Raw genomic sequence first — 22,031 nt, 5'->3', positions numbered from 1 at the left:
TAACAGTAAGTTGAAAGAGGACAGCGAGGAAACGGCGATGATCGATGATCTACCTTCAACAAATACTCGTCCTGCTCCTCCCTGTCTAAATGTCCGTCCACAGTGACGTTGCCGCTCAAAGCGTCCATAGAGAACTTCATCCCAGGGTTATCGGTGAACGTGTAGGTCACGTTTGCGTTCTGACCGATGTCTGGATCGCTACTGGTTATCCTGATGACGAAGGTGCCGATCTCTGCGTTCTCTGTCACGTTCACGCTGAACAGTCTTGTGAAATGGGGTGGGTTGTCGTTCTTGTCCAACACGGTGACCAACACTGTGGCTGTACCAGTCAGTGAGGGTTGTCCTTGGTCTCTGGCTTCCACCACCAACTCGTAGGAAGCGATCTAGAGGGGGAACGAGGGGCAGATTAGGGTTAATTTGTTATTGGTCGCTATTGCGAAGGAAAAAGTAAAGGCAAGTCAATCTAATCAATTAAGTGAAATCGGTTGACGCGTAAAGAAGCTATGGGCATTGTAAGATGTAAAAGTCTTTCAATTTTTCCTATTTTCAATCGATTATATTTCGTAACAACCCTGATCGATTTTGATGAAACTTTGTACATGCATACACACAGGTTGGTCTACGTTTTGAATCTCGAAGTTTTTACCTCTTCGCGATCCAATTTCGCGTTCGTGCTGATTTCCCCGGAGTCAGGGTCGATGATAAAAGTCTCCGCGAAGTCGTTGACCAGGTAGTATGACACTTGTCCATTCTCTCCGGAGTCTCGGTCTTTCGCAGACACCTTGCCAACGAACAATGGCGGGTATTCATCCTCGGGCACCGTCGCGTTGTAGATGGATGCTTCCATGATCGGTGCATTGTCATTCGCGTCTGTCACGTTCACTAACAGCTGAACGACACTCCTCAACGCTGGAGTGTCCGAATCGCAGACCTCTATCCAAGCTTCATAGTATGGGGCTATTTCGTAGTCGAATCCCGAGGCGACCAACACCTGAGGCAACATGGAGAAAATCCATTATAGCGTTTCGATGAGTTTCACTTTGCTAATGCAACTTATAAAACGAACTTATGCATCAGGTAGCTTAACAATATTATTCAGCTGATAAGAGAATTCGTTAAGGTGATCAAGGAATAGCTTTTTCGCAGAAGAATGTATACCTCTCCAGTATGGGGATCAATTTTGAGGGCATCCCCCACGTTTCCCCCAGCCATCCCGTAAACGAGATTGCTAGCGGCGCCGACTTTCGGCGTGGCTGCGCTCAGTTTAGTGATCATCCGTCCTTCAGGTACGTCTTCCGGCAATGTGAACCTGGTGTTCACGGTGGAGCGGAAGCTGGGGAACAGCTGTTTCTCCCACAGATGTATCACCAAATCCGCGGTGACGGATTGCGGTGTCGTCCCACAATCGGACGCTTGGATTTGCAGTTGGTACGTGGTCTGGTCGTTCGCCAATTCTTGCGTCGCCCTTATCACACCGCTGTTCGTGTCGATCGCGAACTTCTCTGCGTCCATCCCCTGCAGTTGATACACGATCCGCGAGTTCTCTCCGTCGTCATCGTCCACCGCTTTTGCGCCGAACACGAAATCACCTTCCACACAAAAACACCGATTAAGTCGCTGGGATTTACTTACTTCGGGAACAGTTTCCGGGTTTCTCTGTGCAGCTTCAGAAGACTGAAGTGCTCGAAGTGGGTTAGAAATTTTGAGTAGTTGTATCATAATTGTCGTATTAAGGGGATAGACTCATTAAAGAGGGGCGTTTTTCAGTAGTCAAAGATCTTTCAAAAATCCTATTCTTACGTTCTGGAGGTGTAATTTGCATTAATCGAATGCGCAATTTGCATTATTTGGAAACATAAAGCTGCGAATATAGCTATTTTTATAAAGCTACGACAGAGCTACATGCTGCCGAATAATGCAAATTACGGCTCGTAAACGTAAAAATAGGATTTTTGAGAGTGATCGAGGCTTAGATTGATCGTTTATCTAGCGCTTTTGACTACTGAAAACCCCGATCGCATGCATCATCGAGAAAAAGAATTCTTAATGATAAGGCACCCTTGTAGTCCTGGTGTCTACCCTCTTAAGGGTGAAAATGCTGTCGGAGGATTAATCGAAAAAATATCTAAAATGGCTGCTTCACAGATTAATGTTGATGTATTAACCCTTTGCAGTCGAAGCTATTTAAACTTGAAAATTAAAGATTTCTTCCTAGCTAGAATAATTCCACTGTACATGATTTCTTTGTATATGAGGAAGAAAAAAAGAGGATTCGATTGGATTTGAAGGGATTCAAGGATAGCGTGAGAGGATTTTTCGGTAGGATCAACGAACCGAAGCTCGATCTTACCTGGTTTGGTCGCACCTGGCACGTACGCGGTGTATCGCGGACTGGAGAATCTGGGAGCGTTGTCGTTCATGTCCGCGACGTAAATGGTCAAATTGACGGCGGAGGCTCTCGGCTCGGTCGGGCTGGAATCCTGAGCGACCAGTGTCAAGTGATAAACGGAGGCTTGCTCTCGATCCAGCGGGAATACCGTGAACACCTCACCGGTATCTGGATCCGCGGTGAAAAGTTTCGACTTTTCACCCAGGAGACTGTACCTGCTCGAATGTCACAGCGTTTAGAACACTTTCGGTTGTTCGATGTATGCTCATGAACTTGTACATGCATATGTATATGTATACATGTATGTATGAATAGTTAAGAGCATAACTGATGATCAGACTGCGGATCTTCATGCAAAATAAAAATTTCTTGCCTGAATTGCAACAAACTGGAGTGAAATAGAAATTTACTTTCATCCCTATTACGTTTAGTAGGTTGAGAAAACAATATAATAGTATGTATAAATTTTCCTAATATTTTTGCTATTTTAAATTACACCTACTCACTTTCGTCATAAATGCATAAAATCCGCAGTCTACTGATCACACACACTTTAAATCAGAATAACTTTGTTATGAATGGACCAAGCGACTTCAATTCCTCTGTAAGGGTAGAAGACGGTGACGTCTATATGTATTGTATATAAGAAATATGTTGAAAAAATGCATTTGGTCGGAATTGTGAAAAACAATAATAAAAATTGATTACAACTTTTTTAGCTGGACCAATAACGAAAATATAAAAGATGTAAAGTGCTAATTTTGTTTCGATTTAAAGGAAATTAATAATATATATATTTAGTAGATTTTCTGTTCGGCAGTTTCAAACGGGGGTTGGCTGTACGAGATTGGCAGGGGGGTGTGTCACTGTGTGCTGTCGCTGGAGAACCTTTTGACTTAACGCATTCTACACACCTGATCTTTGCGTTGAGGCCCTCGTCCTTGTCCGTGGCGTGCGGTTTAGTGACCCACGTCCCGGAAACTGAGTTCTCGGTGACCGTCGCCTTGTACTCCTGCCTGGTGAACTCCGGACTGTGATCATTCACGTCGAGCACGACGATCCGGACGATGCCTGATCCAGTCAACGGCGGAGAACCTGCGGAACAGGTTCGTTAATCGTAGATCGATCGTTCTATGATTACATAAACATACTCCTATAATTGATGCGCACAGATATTGGTGACCCTTGACACTCCGCGATAATTCACGATTAGTGCATTATCCTTTCTTTTTCACCTATTATTTCTATATGCGATAGGTCGAAGAGTATTGTTGAAATAAAACATTATACATAATAATGTAATTATTAACCTCAATATATTGGGTTGGCAAGAAAGTAATTTCGGTATTTTAATTATCGTCAATATATGGCACAATGCACAATATATTGCACAATAATATTGTTGGCTCACCCACACGAGACAATAAAATTGTCCAATAAGCAGAGTTGTGCAGAATTACAGTTGAATTACTCCAGGAATTATAATTACAAAGTAATTGAATTACATCGTAATTCAGTCATATTATCATTTATAATTCAGATCTCCATTCAATTAAATTACACCGTAATTCGTAATTGTAATTGGAGTATACAATTATAAAATACTTTGTAATTAAATTACAATGTAATATTCGTAATTGCAATTGGAGTACAATTCTAAAATACTTTGTAATTAAATTACAATGTAATATTCGTAATTGCAATTGGAGTACAATTATAAAATAACATTACGTATTATAAAGGAGGACGAAGAATAGAAATTACGCCGCATAGACAGCAAACAAGTATATGAAAGAAAAACATAAAGATATATCGCACTTCTTCAAAGTTCTGGGCTATTATTTGGAGAGCTGTATTTTAATTATATTGTATTTCAATTAGACATCTGATTAAAATACTTACAATTAGTAATTGAATTAATTGAAAGGTTTGAATCATGTAATTTAGTTACGACGTAGTTGAAATACTACATAATTGAAGTACAATGTAATTCAATTGTGTAATTGAATTAGCACAGCTCTGCCAATAAGTTAGTGCACGACTGAGGACACTGCAGTTAACATGTGGAATAAAAAGAAAGCAAGTTGTGTAGCCATTGCATTAGTTATAGCTTTAAAAAAGAAGGAGAAGATGAAGCGCAGGTGGATGAAGGAATGGTTTAAAAAAAGAAATGAGTACACTCATGAAAATTTGTTAAGTGATCTAATAATAAATGAACCTACTGATATTCCATAAAGCAGCTCTGATACACCTCGATACATTCTATGTATCTATGAAGGTTTATAATGAATTTTCTTTCTTCCTCTTTTTCACAGACGAAGCAATATTTATGAGATTGTACAATAAAAATCACACTCTTTTTGATTGACTCAATATATTGCGCAATCTTTCAATTTGCTTTACAGACGATCAATATTACAATATTAATCATTGTGCAATATATTGACGATAATATTGATCGTCCAGGGGTCGTTTTTATTCAAGCAATAAACGTTAATGAATAAGGTATTGTCTCTTTTGTTCGATGATCTTTTTCAAAAAAGAATAAATAAGAAAATATTTTATTGATTAAAGTTCATCGTTTGAACAAAGGAATTTTATTTCACCTTCACAAATACCGAAATTACTTCCTCGCCAGCCCAATATACATGGTCTAAGGGTTCGCAAGAGGCAAAGGACAAATGAGCCGCGTTCCTCGTAGAGAAACCCGACAGGGCTTTGCTGAAACGGCTTTAACAGGTGTATACCTGGCGCGAACCGCACAATGGCCGGCATTGAAAGGGTTAGTCGGTGGTCTACCGAGCAGAGAATATTTTTCCGGCCGCCCCTCGATGACCGGTCTTGGCCTCTGTGTAAACTGGTTGCGAATTAGTGCGGACAAAGGACTTAATTATGTCGGGTTCGGCACTTCGGTTAAAAAACTCGTAGGAGAGACGAGAGCGAAGGACGCACGCCGGATAAAAACGGGCTCTCTAGCGTGATCGAACACGACGCGTTATGACCTCTTTAAAGACTAAATCAGGTCCGCGGCTACCTCGGACTAATTAATACAGCGTACGGCATAATTATAGAACCCTGTCTCCGACGGACGTCTGAAATTCTTCAAAAATGCGTCAGACGAGACGCTTGACAACGAACAGCTTCGGTGACAACCATGACACAGCTTCCGATTAAACATTTCACTGTCTCAGAATGTTTTTCGACTTTTTTGGAAACCCAGAAAAGTAAAAAAAGAACGTCGTGCATCTAATATCTGCGGTTGTAATACTTTCACTCTCGAGATATGGCTATTTAAAGTTTCGATCGCTAATTCTGAACATAGGACATCGATTAAATTGTTTTTTTCCACACTTTCGAATTTGTTTCCGTGACTTTTTCTCTGGTAAGCTCGTAAATTCTACGTAAATTCTACAGCTCAATTAGTGCGCGAACTCGAATTTATTGAAATTGTCGCATGCGGAGTTTTTATATTTATAGCATTTATTAGGTGTGCAAATAAGTTCCTTCCCCTTTATTTCTACGATCATAACTTCTGACTGAATTCTAAGAATTTGTACTCTAAGAGTTTCCCGTCGTATGCAACAATTTCAAGCAATTTGGCGTGCGAGAAGCATCATTTTGCGTCACTGCTTACTCTTTGCATTCCAGCTTTGGAGATCAGCTGTTGAAGCTTTTGAAATGGTTTGTGCGGCACTGGGAGAGATCTTACAGAACATGCAAAAAGTTGTACCGAAGATCTAAAACCGGAAATTTTAATTTGTAAGATGACGATCGTTCAGGTGCACCGAGAAAGTTTGATGACGGTCGGTTAGAGGAATTGCTCAACGAAAATCCGACCCAAAGGCAAGAATTGGCAGAAAGATTGGGAGCCACACCAGACAAGATTTTATTACATTTTTTACGTACATAAAATGTAATAAAATCTTGAAATTGGAAAAAGGGGGAAGAACTTATTCGCGCATCTAATAGCTTGCCACGGAAAATATTTTTAGAGATTGTCGTGCGCGCGGGGTTAATATCGTAAGCTCATTAGGGTGTGGAAGGGAGCCGGCCACCATCGAGGGTATAAATCAGGCTAAGTGGACGGTTCACGTGTGAACCGATCGTCCTCCCATTCGTATCGCTTTCACGGCTGTTCCTCTAACACGTCGATTCCGTGAAGGGCGGGGGTGCGCCGAAATGTCACCCCCGCGAAATAGAAACAATAGACGGACGGAATATATGGGATGGGTTTAAGTAATGAGCGGTAATATACAAATTGGATATAAATTTGTAGGTTGTTCGATGAGATTCTTTAAGCGGTGGGCAGTTCCTCGTCGAAATCTTTTTATCGTTGGTTCCCCCGTGCCTCCCCCGTGTGCCGGAGCCGGTAGTCCCCTGCGAGAGGGTGCCCCTCGCCCCCCTTCCACCCCCGGGGCCTGCTCGGGGGGCCCTCGATGGCCCAATCGGTCCCCGCCGAGGTAGACAAGCCCGCAGAGTTATGACGCGCGATTATGATAATCGCTCTCAAATGCCTTCCTCTGCCTGGACGCTGGACGCTGCACTCTCTTTCTCCCCACCCCCGGCTTTTCTCTTCGTCCCCCTGGCCCCCTGATCCCCTGGCCCCTGGCCCCCTGGTGCCCCCAGCCCTCGTTCTTCGCTTTCTTCCCTCGTCTTATCCTTCTCCTCCTCCGCCGCCCCCTCGGACACCCTCTCTGCCCCCCTTCACAGCCAGCTTTCGCTTCTTGGACGTTTTGGAGTCGCCGAGGCCCGGTCTCTTTCCCCAGAGAGATCCTGTGCTTGCTCGCTCCATCGGCTTGCTTGCTCGCTCGCTTTCTTTCTTTCTTTCTTTCTCTCTTTCCTCCTTGCTTGTCCGTTCGCTCGCTTGCTCGCCCGGCCTCGCATTATATTCCTATTTTATTCATACGTAATGGCTGTCGCGTATGCGCGCCGGCTATCGCGTGTTCACCATCCGAAAACCCGTGTCCCTACCAGGCGCTAACTAAGGACCCAGCTTTTGTTGCACCCGAACGGGTCCCAGCCGCGTGGTTTTCGCGGATTCCAAAGCATTCGCCGGGAAACAAGTTCGTTGCAATTAGGGGAGGCGTTTCTCTCCAATAGTGTTGACGAATAATTCGCCTTTCGCTGTTCTAGACGTCTCAATAATTGGAAAAACGAGTCGATTTCGAAGAAACGCTCGGTTAGCCTCCTAGAAGTTAGCCCAACACACTTGTTGAATTAAATCGTTTCAACAGTTGTGCTGAGTTTCTGCTGCATTGTGCTCGAATATTAAAACTATGATATAAAGGATAAGATAAAAAATTGAGGGAAACGATTTTTTCAGTAGCCCCTACTTTTCATTTTTTAAATTTTCTCTATTGTGCTAAGTTGTTACTTTTAAAAAATGATAAATAATAGTTTTGGAGATGCAATTAACGTTTAAGTTACTAACAGTTATCGAAGCAGAATATTACAACTTGTATAGAAATTCTGCTATTAATTATGATAAATTCTTACAACAAAAAACTTAGATTATCTCGATCTTATAACAAATAAAATAAAATTTCTAGAAGAATTGTAGCAATTCTACAATTAGTTATGATAAATTCTTACAACGATTCAGCTTATCTATCTTATAACAAATAAAATAAAATTTCTATAGAAGAATTGTAGAAATTCTACAATTAATAAATTCCTACTCGATAACATAACTACCGAAATGCAAAATAGATGTTTGCGAGTGAATGCCGACAGCTTCGTTTATGCTTGAAGTGGTAAATTTAAAGTTTTCAGATTGTCAGTACTACATGCGAATGATTAAAAGTTAATGGTTACAGAATAGAAATCGATGCTTGTAATTACACTGTTTATTAATTGGCGGATACGGGGGCTCGGCGCACTAAAAAAAAAAATAGCGGAAACGGTCGATTTCCGACCTATGGTAAACTTTATTACTTACACGTTGGGAACTAATACTCGAACGGTACTCGCAACGTCATTAAACGTAATCAAATTAATTAATTGGCGATCCGACTCCGTTGTCGGACTGTTAATCCGTGTTCAAGAGTATCCGAGTATCGAGCGATTCTTTTAATAAACCGGTAACGTGATTCGAACGCCAATCTTCTTCCCGTTCCGATCAGTTCGAAGACGCAACAATGATCGTTCATCGGCGAAAACGGCTTGTTGGCATCGAATGTTTCTATTTCTTCGGCAAGTATTAATTAGGAAATGAACTCGCGGAGAAATAATTGCGGAACGTAGTCGATCATTATCGTCGAAAGAAGGAATTCTTCAGAGCATGTTACCTCGCGTATCACGTTTACAAGCATTAAGACATCTACACTCCCGCCCATAAATCACCGGACACTTGTCATCAACAAAATGGTAATTAGAGAATACTTTCAGCTTGATTTTATTGTTTTATCTTTGATCAGATGTAACGAATAAATGTTGGATATATGAGAATGAATGTTGAAATTGATGTAATGAATAAATGTTGGATAAATGAGAATGAATGTTCAAAATAATGTAATGAATAAATGTTGGATAAATGAGAATGAATGTTCAAAATAATGTAATGAATAAATGTTGGATAAATGAGAATGAATGTTCAAAATAATGTAATGAATAAATGTTGGATAAATGAGAATGAATGTTGAAAATGATGTAATGAATAAATCGCCCTAATAGCGCCCAGAATAGTTGCCCTAGAAGCGAAATTGAAAAACAATTCCTCTGATATTCTGGTTAGATTTGATTCCCGTGTTCTCTACATTGAAAGGAATTAGTAAGTATCATTTTTATTCCATAATACAGGTCCTTTAATAACGAAAAAATCGTTTACATCCGAATAAGTGTCCGGCGACTTATGGACAGGAGTGTACACATCGTTACTGCGAGAACACATCTAATTGATATTACGCGACTCGCGTTGGTATTTAAATAGTACACTACAAGAATTATATTGATGTAATCATTTCCCCTACAGACTGTGGAAAATCAGTATACAGAGTACTAATGGATGCTATAATACATACGAGAAGCAGCATGAAGCTGCGACAGCTACCGAATAATATCAATTACGTCTCGTAAACGTAAAAACAGGATTTTGGAGGACGAAAAAGGACGAAAAAGCCCATCTTTGCATTATCGAGAAACGAGAAGGCGCATCCCGCAGTCTTGCAATCCTAGAAGCGAGTCTACTCGCTTAAGTAATATGAAAGGGGGCCAAACAGGAGAAACGAATGGCCGCGAGGGTCCGGTGGGGTCCTGAATACGTTCTTGGTGGCTGATAATATAATAAAATGAAACGAAGGGGTTGAGGAGGGAGGAGGAACGAACGGTTGGCTGTTGTCCCCGTTGATTAAGCAGACGAATAAGGAGAATACTTGGCTAGCGCGAGACTCCGGTATATTTGTTAGGGATTGCCCACCGGGGAACGCCGCCTATGGTGGACCACACCATTGTGCCGCGCGATTGTTGTGCCCGTGCCCTCCCCGTGAGAGGTCCGCGTGATTGAACGATATACGCTTATAGGAGGCGCGTGGCCCTGGGCCACGGCAACGCGGATACAATGTACCTGCTGCAATCAGAGAAATCGGGTCCCACCGGAGAATAATGGCCTGTTTTAGGCGGCGCAATTAACTCGACGGTACCGGGGGCCGGCTGATACTTCGTGAAATCGTTAATTTGTCTTCTTTAAGACGTTAGACCCCGATTGGATCGGTGGACCGACGCCAGCCACCAGGCATCTTTCCATCGAACCCGTTCCGATTCACGCGGAACGATACAGAAAACCTGTACACACCGCGACGAAAATTATGCCGCGGCATGCAGTGCGAGTGGGGCTTGCAATCCGGCAAAATGGGATTCCGCGACATTTTTTGATCTCGCATTTGATCCGTAAATAGGTGATGCGATATCACGGAAATTTTCCGGTACTATGCGTGTTATGAAAACGACGACAAGCAATTCGGCCTAAAAGTGTAGAGGCCGAACGAGCTTTTTCCAGAATATCTTTTTAATGGTTTGAGCAGCAACCTAGGAGTCTTTGCTTTTTATATTTCCAAAGTTCTACAAATGAAAATGTTGTCTTATATAATTCTCGAACATTTTTAAATTTATATTTTCCGACTGATCGTTTATACATAGTTCTCGTTCTAAACAATTTTTATCTTTACTTAATTTCCTTAACTTGTTATTTGAGATCGTCACGTTACGAGACTCACCCTGTACATTCGATTCAAGAACTAAATTCTTATTGAAATAAATCCCACGGCCCACAAACATGTATAATGCTAATCATCGAAATATTCGAACTGGTGTAACGAGGATTGAATAGACTACGACAGGAGACCAATTGAAAATGACAACGAAGTGATTCGTTGCTCCATGTAGCAAATGAAAAATTGCAAATGGAGATTTCAACGTAAATTCGAACATAAAGCAACATATTTCAATTCCACCCAGATAATAATGTTGTTACTTTTGAACTTACCAGTGTCCATGGCTACTAGAGTGAGGGTGTATTCCTGTACCAATTCCCTGTCCAACGGTCGAAGCAGACAGATGTCTCCCGTGCTGGCATTGATTCGAAACAAATCGGTGTCACCCTCCTTCAGGAAGTACCTGACCTGGTCGTTGTAAGGTGGAGTGTCGGCGTCGTAAGCTTTCACCTGCACAACAGTGACGAAAGGGTGAAATCTGCTTCATTGTAAAAATATCTTTCGGATACCTAGGAGACCCTAGTTTATCTTATCACGTTTGATCTTTTTCGGTTCTCTTGTCGATTCTTTGGTCGTTCAGGTGTTGACAGTGCTGAACAACTTTTGGGTAATATAAACGATCGATCATCTTGCACTATTCTCTTTGTCTCACTAGATCGTTTGTGGCCATAATTATGAAAGTGGTCCAAGTGAAAATTTTTGTTTACATTATTTTAAACGAAATTCATACAATAGTGCTAAATAGTGTTAAATAGTGCTTGTTACATTCAACATTCTATGGAATTTATTTAGTGTTAATATCCTTTCCCTTGAAATATCTCGAAACAAGAAATATATCACTTAGACCACTTTCATAATTATGGGCACATACATGATGATTGAAAGTTGAATTTCGATTTAAATTGGCTAATTGAGAGTGGAACTTGAATTTAGATTTAAACATAATGATTGAAGGTTGAATTTCAATTTACATAAATTGGGTTGCTGAAAATTGAATATGTATTTAGATTTAAACATAATGATTGAAAGTTGGATTTGAAGTTCGCTTTAAATTGTACAATGATTGAAAGTCGAATTTGAATTTAGATTTAAATGCATAAAGATCTACTCGTGACAGTAATCTGGATCCCTCGTCAAATTTCCACAAAAAGACATTTTCGATATCATAGATCGTGAGTCTCTAATACACAGAATGTAATTGAACTATGCCACCCTGGAGGGATCACGAGCGACAAGTTAACCGAAAGAACCATAAACCGTTTCATACCTGTATCACGAACCCACCGCTAGGCGGAACCATGTTTTCCATGACATGGGCCAGGTACGGCGAGTCCAGGAAGACGGGAGCGTTGTCGTTTATGTCGAGGACGGTGATGGTAACCTGGGCAGTGTCCCCTCTGGACGTTTCGCCGACCTCCGACGCGCAATCCTCTCCACGAATCGTCAAATGGTATCTAGACTTTCGTTCAAAGTTCAGATTCTTCGCTACCCTGATCACACCGCCGTCTTCCGACACAGTGAAGTCCCGGTTGTCGTCCCCCATGGCGATGCTGTACCTCACCCTACCGTTTGCACCCTCGTCCCGATCCATCGCTGACACCTGTCACCAGACGACACGATCGTATTTATCTTTCGCACATGAACGCCGGATATTTATTAATTTTCCTAGACATTCCTTTAATCGTGGATGTGTGGACCTTTCACAATTTTCAGGAAGCAAATAGAACAGAAAGATAACAAAACTTCGAATTTGATATAGAATCTGAGCTTCTTGATTCAATTATAAATATGCTGTGAAGAAGACAAATTTTGTTGGGATTATTAGCACTAAACCTACCGAGCACTAAAAGCGATTCAAGTCTTTCAGTTTGTAATTTTCCTAGACATTCTTTCTAATCGTGGATGTGTGGATCCTTCACAATTTTTAGGAAGCAAGTAGGAGAACAGAAAGATGACAAAACTTCGAATTTGTTATAAAATCTGAGCTTCTCGGTTCAATTATAATAATGCAATGAAAAAATCAAATTTTGCTGGAGTTATAAACACTTTACCTATCGAGCACTAAAAGCGATTAGAATTTTTTAGCTAATAAAAATGACAAGGCTCTATTTATTTATATTTAGTGCAATTTTGATTATAATCTGTGCTTGGAATCAATTTCCACGTGGCAACTTCATAATTTCAATAATTACGAAATGAAAAATATGAAACCATTCTAGCTTTAGTGCTGAATGAATAAAAATGAAAAGTTCTGATCCTTTAGAACTCCAAAAATTGCTAGAAAATTAGCAAACAGATAAGTCTCGGAGGCGGCACGCGACAGGTTGGGTTAGGTTGGATGATAGCAAATATTTCTAATAATATTCTCGTTAGAGGAACGAGAAACAAAATTTCACAGAAGTTGGTTAATGGAACGGCGAGCTTATATGAACACAAGCGTCGTTTTCCGAGGGTTAATTCCCTGCCACTCGATCCCTCCTCGATTAACCTTTTCCTTTGGGCGAGTGATACGCGTAATTCACACCTCCCCGAGGTAGTAAATCATTAAGACGCGTTTCAGGTCGTCGAGGCAGCCGGACGGAAGGTTAAGCCTGATTCGCACCTGTGGTTCACGGTACTCTGCGGGACCAACGTTAAATATTACTCGATGCTCCTCAAACAGATCAATTAACACCAGCATTCACGCCTTGGTCTCGTGTTTTCGGAGGCTGGGCTGCGTTGTTTAATCACTCGCCGATACTTTGTACTAATTGACACGCGCGCGGGCGATCAACTCGATCGATGAACTTGCCGATTTACATATTTTTCAAGCGAACTTGAACATCGTTTAGCCATAATCATCATCAAAAAATGCTTCTCAAATGAGCCAGAAGCTTCAGAATTGTAAAGATTGGATCATTGGAGGAGGTTGAAACTGAACAATTCTTCTGAGAGGATGATCGTGTTCGTGGGTTTCATTGAAGAAGGATAGTTATACTCATTTTCAAAAATGGTTTTCAAATGAGCCCGAAGCTTATGCATCGGAATTGTAAAGATTGGATCACTGGAGGAGGATTTGAACTGTTCGACTAATTCGTCTAGGAGGATGATCATGTGTGTGTGGTCGTGGGTTTCATTGAAGAAGGATAGTCATAATTAGACTGCAGATGTTTATGCATTTTCCAATTTTTGTAGACAAATTTTAAAAGAAGTGGAATGAAATAAAATCTTATATTTAATAGGAGCAGCCACATTGTAGATCCAAAACAAATAAGAATTATACAAAATTGTATCGAATTTTATATTCTAGCCTTTTCTGAACATTTTCATAAGCCATAAATGCATGGAGATCCGCAGTCTAGCCATAATCATCATGAAAACTGGTTCTCAAATCAGCCAGAGGCTTGTGCAACGGAATTCCAAAGATTGGATCATTGGAGGAGGTTGAAACTGAACAATTCTTCTGGGAGGATGATCGTGCTCGTGAATTTCATTGAAGAAGGATAGCCATACTCATCATCAAAAATAGTTCTGCAATCAACGAGAAGCTTGTGCATTCACAACAGATTTGAACTGTTTGTATAATTCTTCTGGGAGGATGACGCTATTCATGGGTTTCTTTGAAGAAGCATGGATTGATCAATGAACTTGTCGATTTACATGTTTTTCGAGCGAACTTGAACATCGTTTAGCCACAATCATCATAAAAAAAAATGATTCTCAAATCAGGCAGAAGCTTGTGCATTCAAAATAGATTTGAACTGTTTGAATAATTCTCCTGGGAGTATGACGCTATTCGTGGGTTTCTTTGAAGAAGCATGAATTGATCAATGAACTTGTCGATTTACATGTTTTTCGAGCGAACTTGAACATCGTTTAGCTACAATCATCATAAAAAAAAAATGATTCTCAAATCAGGCAGAAGCTTGTGCATTCAAAATAGATTTGAACTGTTTGAATAATTCTCCTGGGAGTATGACGGTGTTCGTGGGTGTCTTTGAAGAAGGATGGATCGATCGATGGAAAGAAAGAGAGAACAAACCTGAAGGACGCTGGCACCGATGCTGGCGTTTTCGGCAACGGTGGCGGAGTACTGTGTGGGGTCGAAAACCGGCGAGTTGTCGTTCTCGTCGAGGACCGTGACAGTGACTGTCGTCGAGGACGATCTCGCCGGTTCGCCGCGGTCCCTCGCGGTTACGTCCAGGCTGTAGTTTGACCTTAATTCGCGATCCAGTGAACCAGATACACGCAACAGTCCATCAACGGGGCCCACGGTGAACGGGAGCGACGTGTCCTCCAGGGAGTACTCGACGTACCCGTTCCGTCCTTCGTCCCTGTCCACCGCCTTAATGGCCATCACCACCGTGTTGCTCGGCGCGTTCTCTATTATCGAAATCCTCGTCGGCGATATGAACTCCGGCGACATGTCGTTCACGTCCAGCAACACCACCGTCACCTATCGACCACACAATTTCATTTTAACCCCTCCCTGAACCCTGCAGTAGAGCCTCGCGGATAACAACCTTAATCCATTAGTCATTTAATTCATAATACTATTATATTATATTAATATTCTAATATTAATATTCTAATATTCTAAATATAATATTCTCTTTACAGCACCGTCAGTTATAAAGAAAAAAATAATAATTACACATATAAAATCGTAATCGTAAAACAGAGTTACCATTGGTCGAAATTGTGGAAGAGAAATGGTTAATTCTGAATTAATATCTTTTATATAAGATGCTGAAAAATGCTCCAAAATCAAATTGATTTTTAGTTGGATTTAGTTTACTTGATAGGGCTCTCCCAACCCGCTGCGACAAGTTTCAAGTCGCCACCGCTACCGTAAGGGTAGTTACACGTTATATACGTAGGGTGAATATTTTATTATTATTTCTTCGGTTCTGCTCGACAAAAAAATTACGAGAAAATTCATAAGATCGATTTTTAATGAAATACGGAAACATAAAATTGCCGATTTAATATTGAAGTCTTCAGGGTACCACGTTTATACATATTATTATGTTAGTTGTGTGTCTCATCGTGATTATTGATGCGTATTTCTTTCAGATTTTTCCTATTTTACGAACAGGTTTAAAAAAAAATCGAAAATGCATAGTGCATCGTAGTTGAAACAAATAAAAATCAATTTATTCGATGTTTCTTCCCATTCTTGTGGGTGTATTATGTAATGTTGATCATAAAAATAATGTACGCTTCAAATGCAATATTATTACATCATGTTAGTACATTAATTATATTTTTCTGGATGTAAAAATATTCAATATCATGAACGTAAAGGTAAATAGAAGATTTTCTCGATTTTTTCAGAGACAGAGACGGACCTGAACGGTGGAGGACAGGGGCCTCGCAGGTGGTAGGGGGCTGTCGGTGGCACTGACTACCAAATTGTACAGGGGCTTCCGTTCCCTGTCGAGCAGCTTCCTCGTGAATAGAGTGCCGTTGGTGGCGACGCCAAAGTCGCCGTTCTCGTCACCGCCGGCGACAGCGTAAATTACTCGGCCGTTATCTCCGGAATCCAGGTCCTGAGCCGCCACTGATAACACAGCGGTGCCGATGGTCGCGTTTTCAACGATGTCCGCGGCGTTCGGGCCTGCCTCGAAGATCGGCGCGTTGTCGTTCAGGTCGACCACGTTGCAGTAGACGGTCACGGTCGAGGAAAGCGCCGGGATGCCGGCGTCCGTCGCCTGGACAACCAGAATGTAGTGCTGCACCTGCAACAAGGTAAGTGCCTCCTTATCTCGCCCATTTCGTCGTTTACAATCGCTTGTCCCGCGCTCCGAAACACGCTCATAGATCCTCTTCCTTCTGTCCACGCATTTTTCGAATTTCCGGTGGTGCTACTCGCCAGATTTTACCGGGGCGACTACTTTTCACGGAGACCTTGAATCAGGGTCTACGTTATATCGGAGGATTGCATAAGATCGTGCCCGATTTAAAAACAAAATTCAATGGTTACATTTTATAGAATACAGCTTTATTAATCAATTATATAGTCACGATTCTTTTCTACAATTAGAAAAGTGCAGTACAGTTTGCGACATCTATGAAAATCGGGCACGAACTCATCATCTAATACTTTCAATAGTTGGGAGATTCCATGCCAAATCGATCACTTTTTCACGTCACCATCGACGCGATTTTGTTCTAAATAAAATATATATCGTAGTCCATGCGAAATTAGGGGGTATTTATAAATTTAAGTTACAAAGTACAGGCCTTCGAACTGTTTGTCCGATTGAGCTACATTTCTTTTGTTTTATTCGGAAAGGATTGGGCCATTATGAAATGATTTGTTCAACCTCGATAATTGTACATTTATGAGAAAGATATTTAAAGAATTTAGAAAAGAAATAAATGTCCATGCACTACTGTATCGTATAATGAACGCAGACGATTTAGTTTAGAACGATACGAAGCATGACACAATTTGGAATTTTTCCCAATTCGTACGATCATGCTGAAGCAACGTTTAGTATCACTTCTGAGTATGCAGTGAGCAGGAGCAGCGTTTCCAAGGCAATTATTTCTTAGCGTGTCTGGCCCGTTCCCCTCACCCCCTTGGCTACGGATGCGAATACGCGTAGACGGCGCGAGCTGCCATTAAATGCGTCCGTCGATCGATCTGTCGGACTCTGTTAACGCTAAACCCTAAATTCTAGCGTTGCCTTCTAGTCGAGAGCTAATATAATAGGTACGCTCGGACCTGAACGCAGAGGCGTGTTCCGTGGTTAGAGATTTCTTGCCTCCGGGCAGCTACGCGTTTTATCGTATATACATACAGTACCGGTCAAAAGTTTCGATTTCCCTGCAGATTTTCAATATTGTGTCCTCTGACCATTTCTCACGTATCATTTTCAACATTCCAACTATTATATTCATGTGAAAAATAACTGAAAGAAAAATAAATCGAATCGTGCCTTTTAGAAGTTAGCCCCCCCACTTGTTGAATGAAATAATTTCAACAGTTGTGCTGAGTTTGTGCTGCATTGTGCTCGAATATTAAAACTATTATATAATATAGAAAATTGGGAAAAACGATTTTTTCAGGAGCCCTCCATTTTTCATTTTTTCCAATTTTCTCTATTGTGCTAAGTATTATTTAAAAAAGATAATAAATAAAGAAGTTGTGACAAATAATAGTTCTGGACATGCAATTAACGTTTAATTGGGTATCGGTGTGCACTCAGGGATCGGAAACTTTTAACTGGTGATGTACACAACATCGTGATTCCATCTTTCGTCGAACGCAGCACGAAAATCCTCCGAGGTTTCGAGGGAAGAACGCTCGACTCCTGCGAAACCCATTATAATTGATTCAACTCCTGTGTTACGGTTCATTTAGTTGCCATTATCGCCCATGGTTGCCGGCCAGCTAATTATTTCCAGCAGCTTATTTAGGCAGTTCATGCTAACCATCGGTAATCGTGCAAGAAAAAATATTTCGCAGAAATCAAGCCTGCCTTCCATAGAGGCAACTAAGCAAAAATTAACGATACTCTCTCTTCGGTCTCATACAAAACGGAAGAAAACGATTTTTCTTAAACGTCACTTCCTGTGGATTTGATGCATTTATGACAACAATGGATGCATGAAATTTAAAGCAGAAAAACATTGAAACGATTTAAGGACATCCATATGTTATTTTCAATTTATTACAATTGTTAAAGATAGGAAGAAATTTTTGTATGGTTCCTGTATCTTGTAAGTGACCAAGAAAATTTTTATTTTGCACAAACATCCGCAGTCTAGTTATAAATTTTGACCATTCTGAACAACTATTTCCGATAGCAACATGTAATAGGCGGTCTCTTTTAGTTTTATTTTTAGATATTTACAAGAAAGCTGTTAGTTCGTTTATAGCGAATTCCACCGTTACATTTTTACAAAAAATTGAAAATAACGTATATCAATCTTAAAAAAATTTTAGGATGATTTCTAACTACTTTAATTAGTGTCTAAATATAAACATAGATTGAAAAAATCTCCGTGTAAAGCAAAATAGCTTCGCTTTAAATCGTTTCTTTCGCCTGTAAAATTTACTTTTTTTGGACTTAGGCAATATTCATACGAGGCCGACGATATGGACGTTCTTAAATCGATTTAATGCTTCTGTTGTTTCAAATGTTGTCCATCCATTTTTGTGACAAATGCATAAAATCCGCTGTCTAGAGAAAAATTCCGTAAGAATGCGGAGCGTACACCCGTTACAGTTTTAAAATAAGGTTGTCCCGGGGTGTACCGTCATCAATTGTCAACGTACCTGCTCGTAATCGAGGCTGGCCGTCAACGTGAACACGCCGGTGCTCGGGTTCAGGGAGAAAACGTCGTTCGCCCAATCGGATATCAGCGTGTAGCTCAATTGGCTGTTGGGACCGTCGGCGTCCGCGTCCGTTGCTACCACCTGACCGATCCTGCTACCCCTCGGTATGTTCTCCGGAACGTCGAACGAGTACGCGGTGCTCTGGAACGTCGGCGCGTTGTCATTCGTGTCCGTCACCTGTAAAACAGATCGGGTTTCTTTCCTATTAAACCGCAGCAACACTAATCCTCACCCAGTTCTCACTAATCTTCCTCGTTTCGACCGCACCCATTCTGACAAGGCTATTTCTAATCCCGTCAACAAGTTACCACATCCTGGGTAGTCCGCGTTCTCAATGCACATAATTCTTCAAAAATCTTAATCGTTCTAAGAAAATGAAAACCAAGTCCAGCGAAGATCAGCAAATTTTATAGAGGGATTTTCATTTACAATTCTTCTGTCGTAATCAGAAATAGAGGATGCTCGTGAGTATATGAGGACGTCCAACCTCGGCTTATAAAAAATGATGAAGAAATATTAATATATGAACACCCCGAGTACATGGATTGTTCAGACGGCTTGCTATTTTCCTGTACAAAAAGAATTAATCTGATATTAACCCCTTGATATCGATTTATTTTACGGATTCAGTGATTAGAACTGTTTTGTAGTTCGTATAATTTCCTAAAAAAGGAGAAAACTTATATCTAATGTATGCTTGTACATTCTCCGATAGCTGTACATTAACAAAACCAAAATAGAATTTTATTTCGGTTTAAAGGAAATTAGTAGCATCATACATTTATTAGATTCTGTTCAGAATCTTCATCACACGAGTCAGACACAATATTGTAGGAGAAGGAGTTAAATATAATGAAAAAGAAATTGATGAATGATTTGAATATGCTTGCTAGTTTCCTGTACAAAAAGAATTAATCTGCTATTAACTATAATGAAAGAAATTGACGATAAGGACATTATTTTTTATGCAAACGGATTAATAATGAAACATGGATTCCGGTGTGAAATGTGAACGCAACAGAGGTTGGTACGTAACAGGAATAGAATTTTCCTTCGGCACGCGTTAATTAAAAAAAGACCGATCCCTTTGAGCAGTGGCAAGTGGCAACATGGCCGACTTGGAGAGTTGATGAGCATCGAGATTCTCGACGGTATAATTCATCCTCCTCGAGGAGGGTACGCCCGATCAGGAGGGAAGAGGAGAAAGGTAACGGGCAAAGATAAACAATTGGGGAACCGAGTCTGCCGCTCCTGTTCCCTTTCAATTGTACTCGACGTCGCTCCCGAGTAAACACATTTCAATCATCCCCGCGAAATATTCTCGGACGCTAACGGGTGACCACTCTCTCTCTCTCTCTCTCTCTCTCTCTCTCTCTCTCTCGCTCTCTCTCTCTTTCTTTCTTCCTCTCCGCGAGTCCAGTCATCGGAATTGCGTATCTCTCGAGACAGCAAAACCTCTTTGAACGTCTCTGACCACCAGTCCCTGTCTACCATTTCGTCAGGTATGAACACACAGAAAGAAATTGTAAAGAACAATGACCCGCGCCAATGCCGCGGAGCAGAATGCTGGGAATTCACCTCGGCGAGGCGACTGCGTAAAGTCATTATGTCAACAATTATACCAGCTAAACGAGGGAGAACTGGACGATTTTATGAAAATGAAATTTTAACGTTGAACGTCTACCGCTCGTTCGAACCACGTTTACGCAAAGAGAAATTTGTTTGTTGGTCGTAAATAATGCGCGCCGTTGTTCGAACCGCTTTTAGCAAAAGGAGGAATTATCGTTGCGGAATAAGTTAGCACGAACATCTTTTTCAGGGACGTCTTTTTATTCGTTACAACTGGAAATGACGAAAATGTCTTTTGCAGAGATGCTAAACACCTGGGTGCGTTCTCTTAGTTCTATTCTACTTCAAAAATATTAATAATACAGAAAGAGATAGTAGGAACATCTTTTTATTCGTCACAACTGAAAATGGCGAGAATGTCTTTTGCAAAGATGCTAAACACCTGCGTACGTTCTCTTAGTTCTAGTCTTCTTATTAATATGAATAATATATTAAGCTTTTTCGAAGGTAAAAAATTGAAAAAAATTACTTTTATAGAAAATTTCAATAGAAAGAAATAGTAGGAACATCTTTCTATTCGTCACAACTAAAAATGACAAACATGTCTTTCGCACAGATGCTAACAAGCGAAGGACCGCAAGTATCCGACTTCGATTTTGACAATTTTTCGTGAGACGATTGTATATGGATCCCTAATGATGTCTACAAAATATTAGGTGTAGTTACTCAATAGTTTTAAAGATATAAACAATTAAACTTTCATACCTTTTCGAAGTTCAGTTAGCCGTGTAAGCAGGTTGCGTGAAAGTTCAATTGTTTATATCTTTGAAACTATTGAGTAATTACACCTAATATTTTGTAGACATCCTTAGGGACCCATATACCATCGTCTCACAAAAGATTATCAAAATTGAAGTCGGACACTTGGAGTCTTTCCCTTGTAAGCATCGCGACCCCTAAATTATTGATGGGGGTGTACCTAGCCGAAGCGAACCGAAAAGACGATTTTCTTATTTCTTATTTTCCCAAATATTTATGCAACAAGACTTTCGGATACGTTTCCGGAAGGCATGCAGATATCATACAAGTGTATCAGCGATCTAACCAGCACGAAGTACAGCAGTTCGAGGATCAGTTGGAATTTGAAGAGGGGCTTCGAAGGGGGATGGGCAACAAAGTTGTGGATTCCTTGATGTGACCCCTTAAAATTCCAGCGGATAGCGCGTATTCTCCGGGCGATCGGATTTTTCGGGTGGATGGATGAGTCCGCGAGAGGGAGCGGATCGTATCACGGTCAGCTCGTTCCCGTAAGTGGCAGGCCACTCTGCTCGGCCATAAACGGCAGCGGGTCTATGGTGGAAGGTTGGTGCGTGCCTGAACGCGTCCGTCGCTTAGGTCCCCGGGCCCTGTGGGCCCTTCTGGTCCCCTTTGGAGGAGGCCCCTGGTCGGAAGTCGGCTCGCGGTGCCGTGTATACATATACATATACGTCCGGTGAATAGGTTTCCCCGGAGAGGAGCAGAGAGCGCGCAGAGCGTC

At 41.0% G+C, this 22,031-nt stretch overlaps 2 protein-coding genes across 2 annotated transcripts in view; one reads left to right on the top strand and one right to left on the bottom strand.

Annotated features, from left to right (window-relative positions):
• Ft (cadherin-related tumor suppressor fat) overlaps positions 1-22,031 on the bottom strand; it is a 150,494-nt gene that overhangs the window by 11,235 nt on the left and 117,228 nt on the right. The window contains exons 3-12 of the mRNA XM_076423424.1: positions 18,866-19,102; positions 15,927-16,316; positions 14,618-15,031; positions 11,864-12,196; positions 10,869-11,046; positions 3,304-3,484; positions 2,351-2,604; positions 1,159-1,589; positions 647-991; positions 54-383 (exon numbers count right to left, since the gene is read on the bottom strand). Coding sequence (XP_076279539.1) covers positions 54-383; positions 647-991; positions 1,159-1,589; positions 2,351-2,604; positions 3,304-3,484; positions 10,869-11,046; positions 11,864-12,196; positions 14,618-15,031; positions 15,927-16,316; positions 18,866-19,102 — 3,093 coding nt within the window. The remainder of the gene's footprint in view (positions 1-53; positions 384-646; positions 992-1,158; positions 1,590-2,350; positions 2,605-3,303; positions 3,485-10,868; positions 11,047-11,863; positions 12,197-14,617; positions 15,032-15,926; positions 16,317-18,865; positions 19,103-22,031) is intronic.
• Positions 16,195-22,031, top strand: part of LOC143208786 (uncharacterized) — a 105,410-nt gene continuing 99,573 nt past the window's right edge. Inside the window, exon 1 of the mRNA XM_076423586.1 lies at positions 16,195-16,326. The gene's annotated coding sequence lies outside the window, so the exon portion shown is untranslated. The remainder of the gene's footprint in view (positions 16,327-22,031) is intronic.

This window comes from Lasioglossum baleicum, chromosome 5, assembly GCF_051020765.1.
Source record: "Lasioglossum baleicum chromosome 5, iyLasBale1, whole genome shotgun sequence".
In the NCBI taxonomy this organism is placed as follows: Eukaryota; Metazoa; Arthropoda; class Insecta; order Hymenoptera; family Halictidae; genus Lasioglossum; species Lasioglossum baleicum.
The sequence above is the reverse complement of the archived record's forward strand: the minus strand, read 5'-3'. Positions and strand labels throughout refer to the sequence as shown.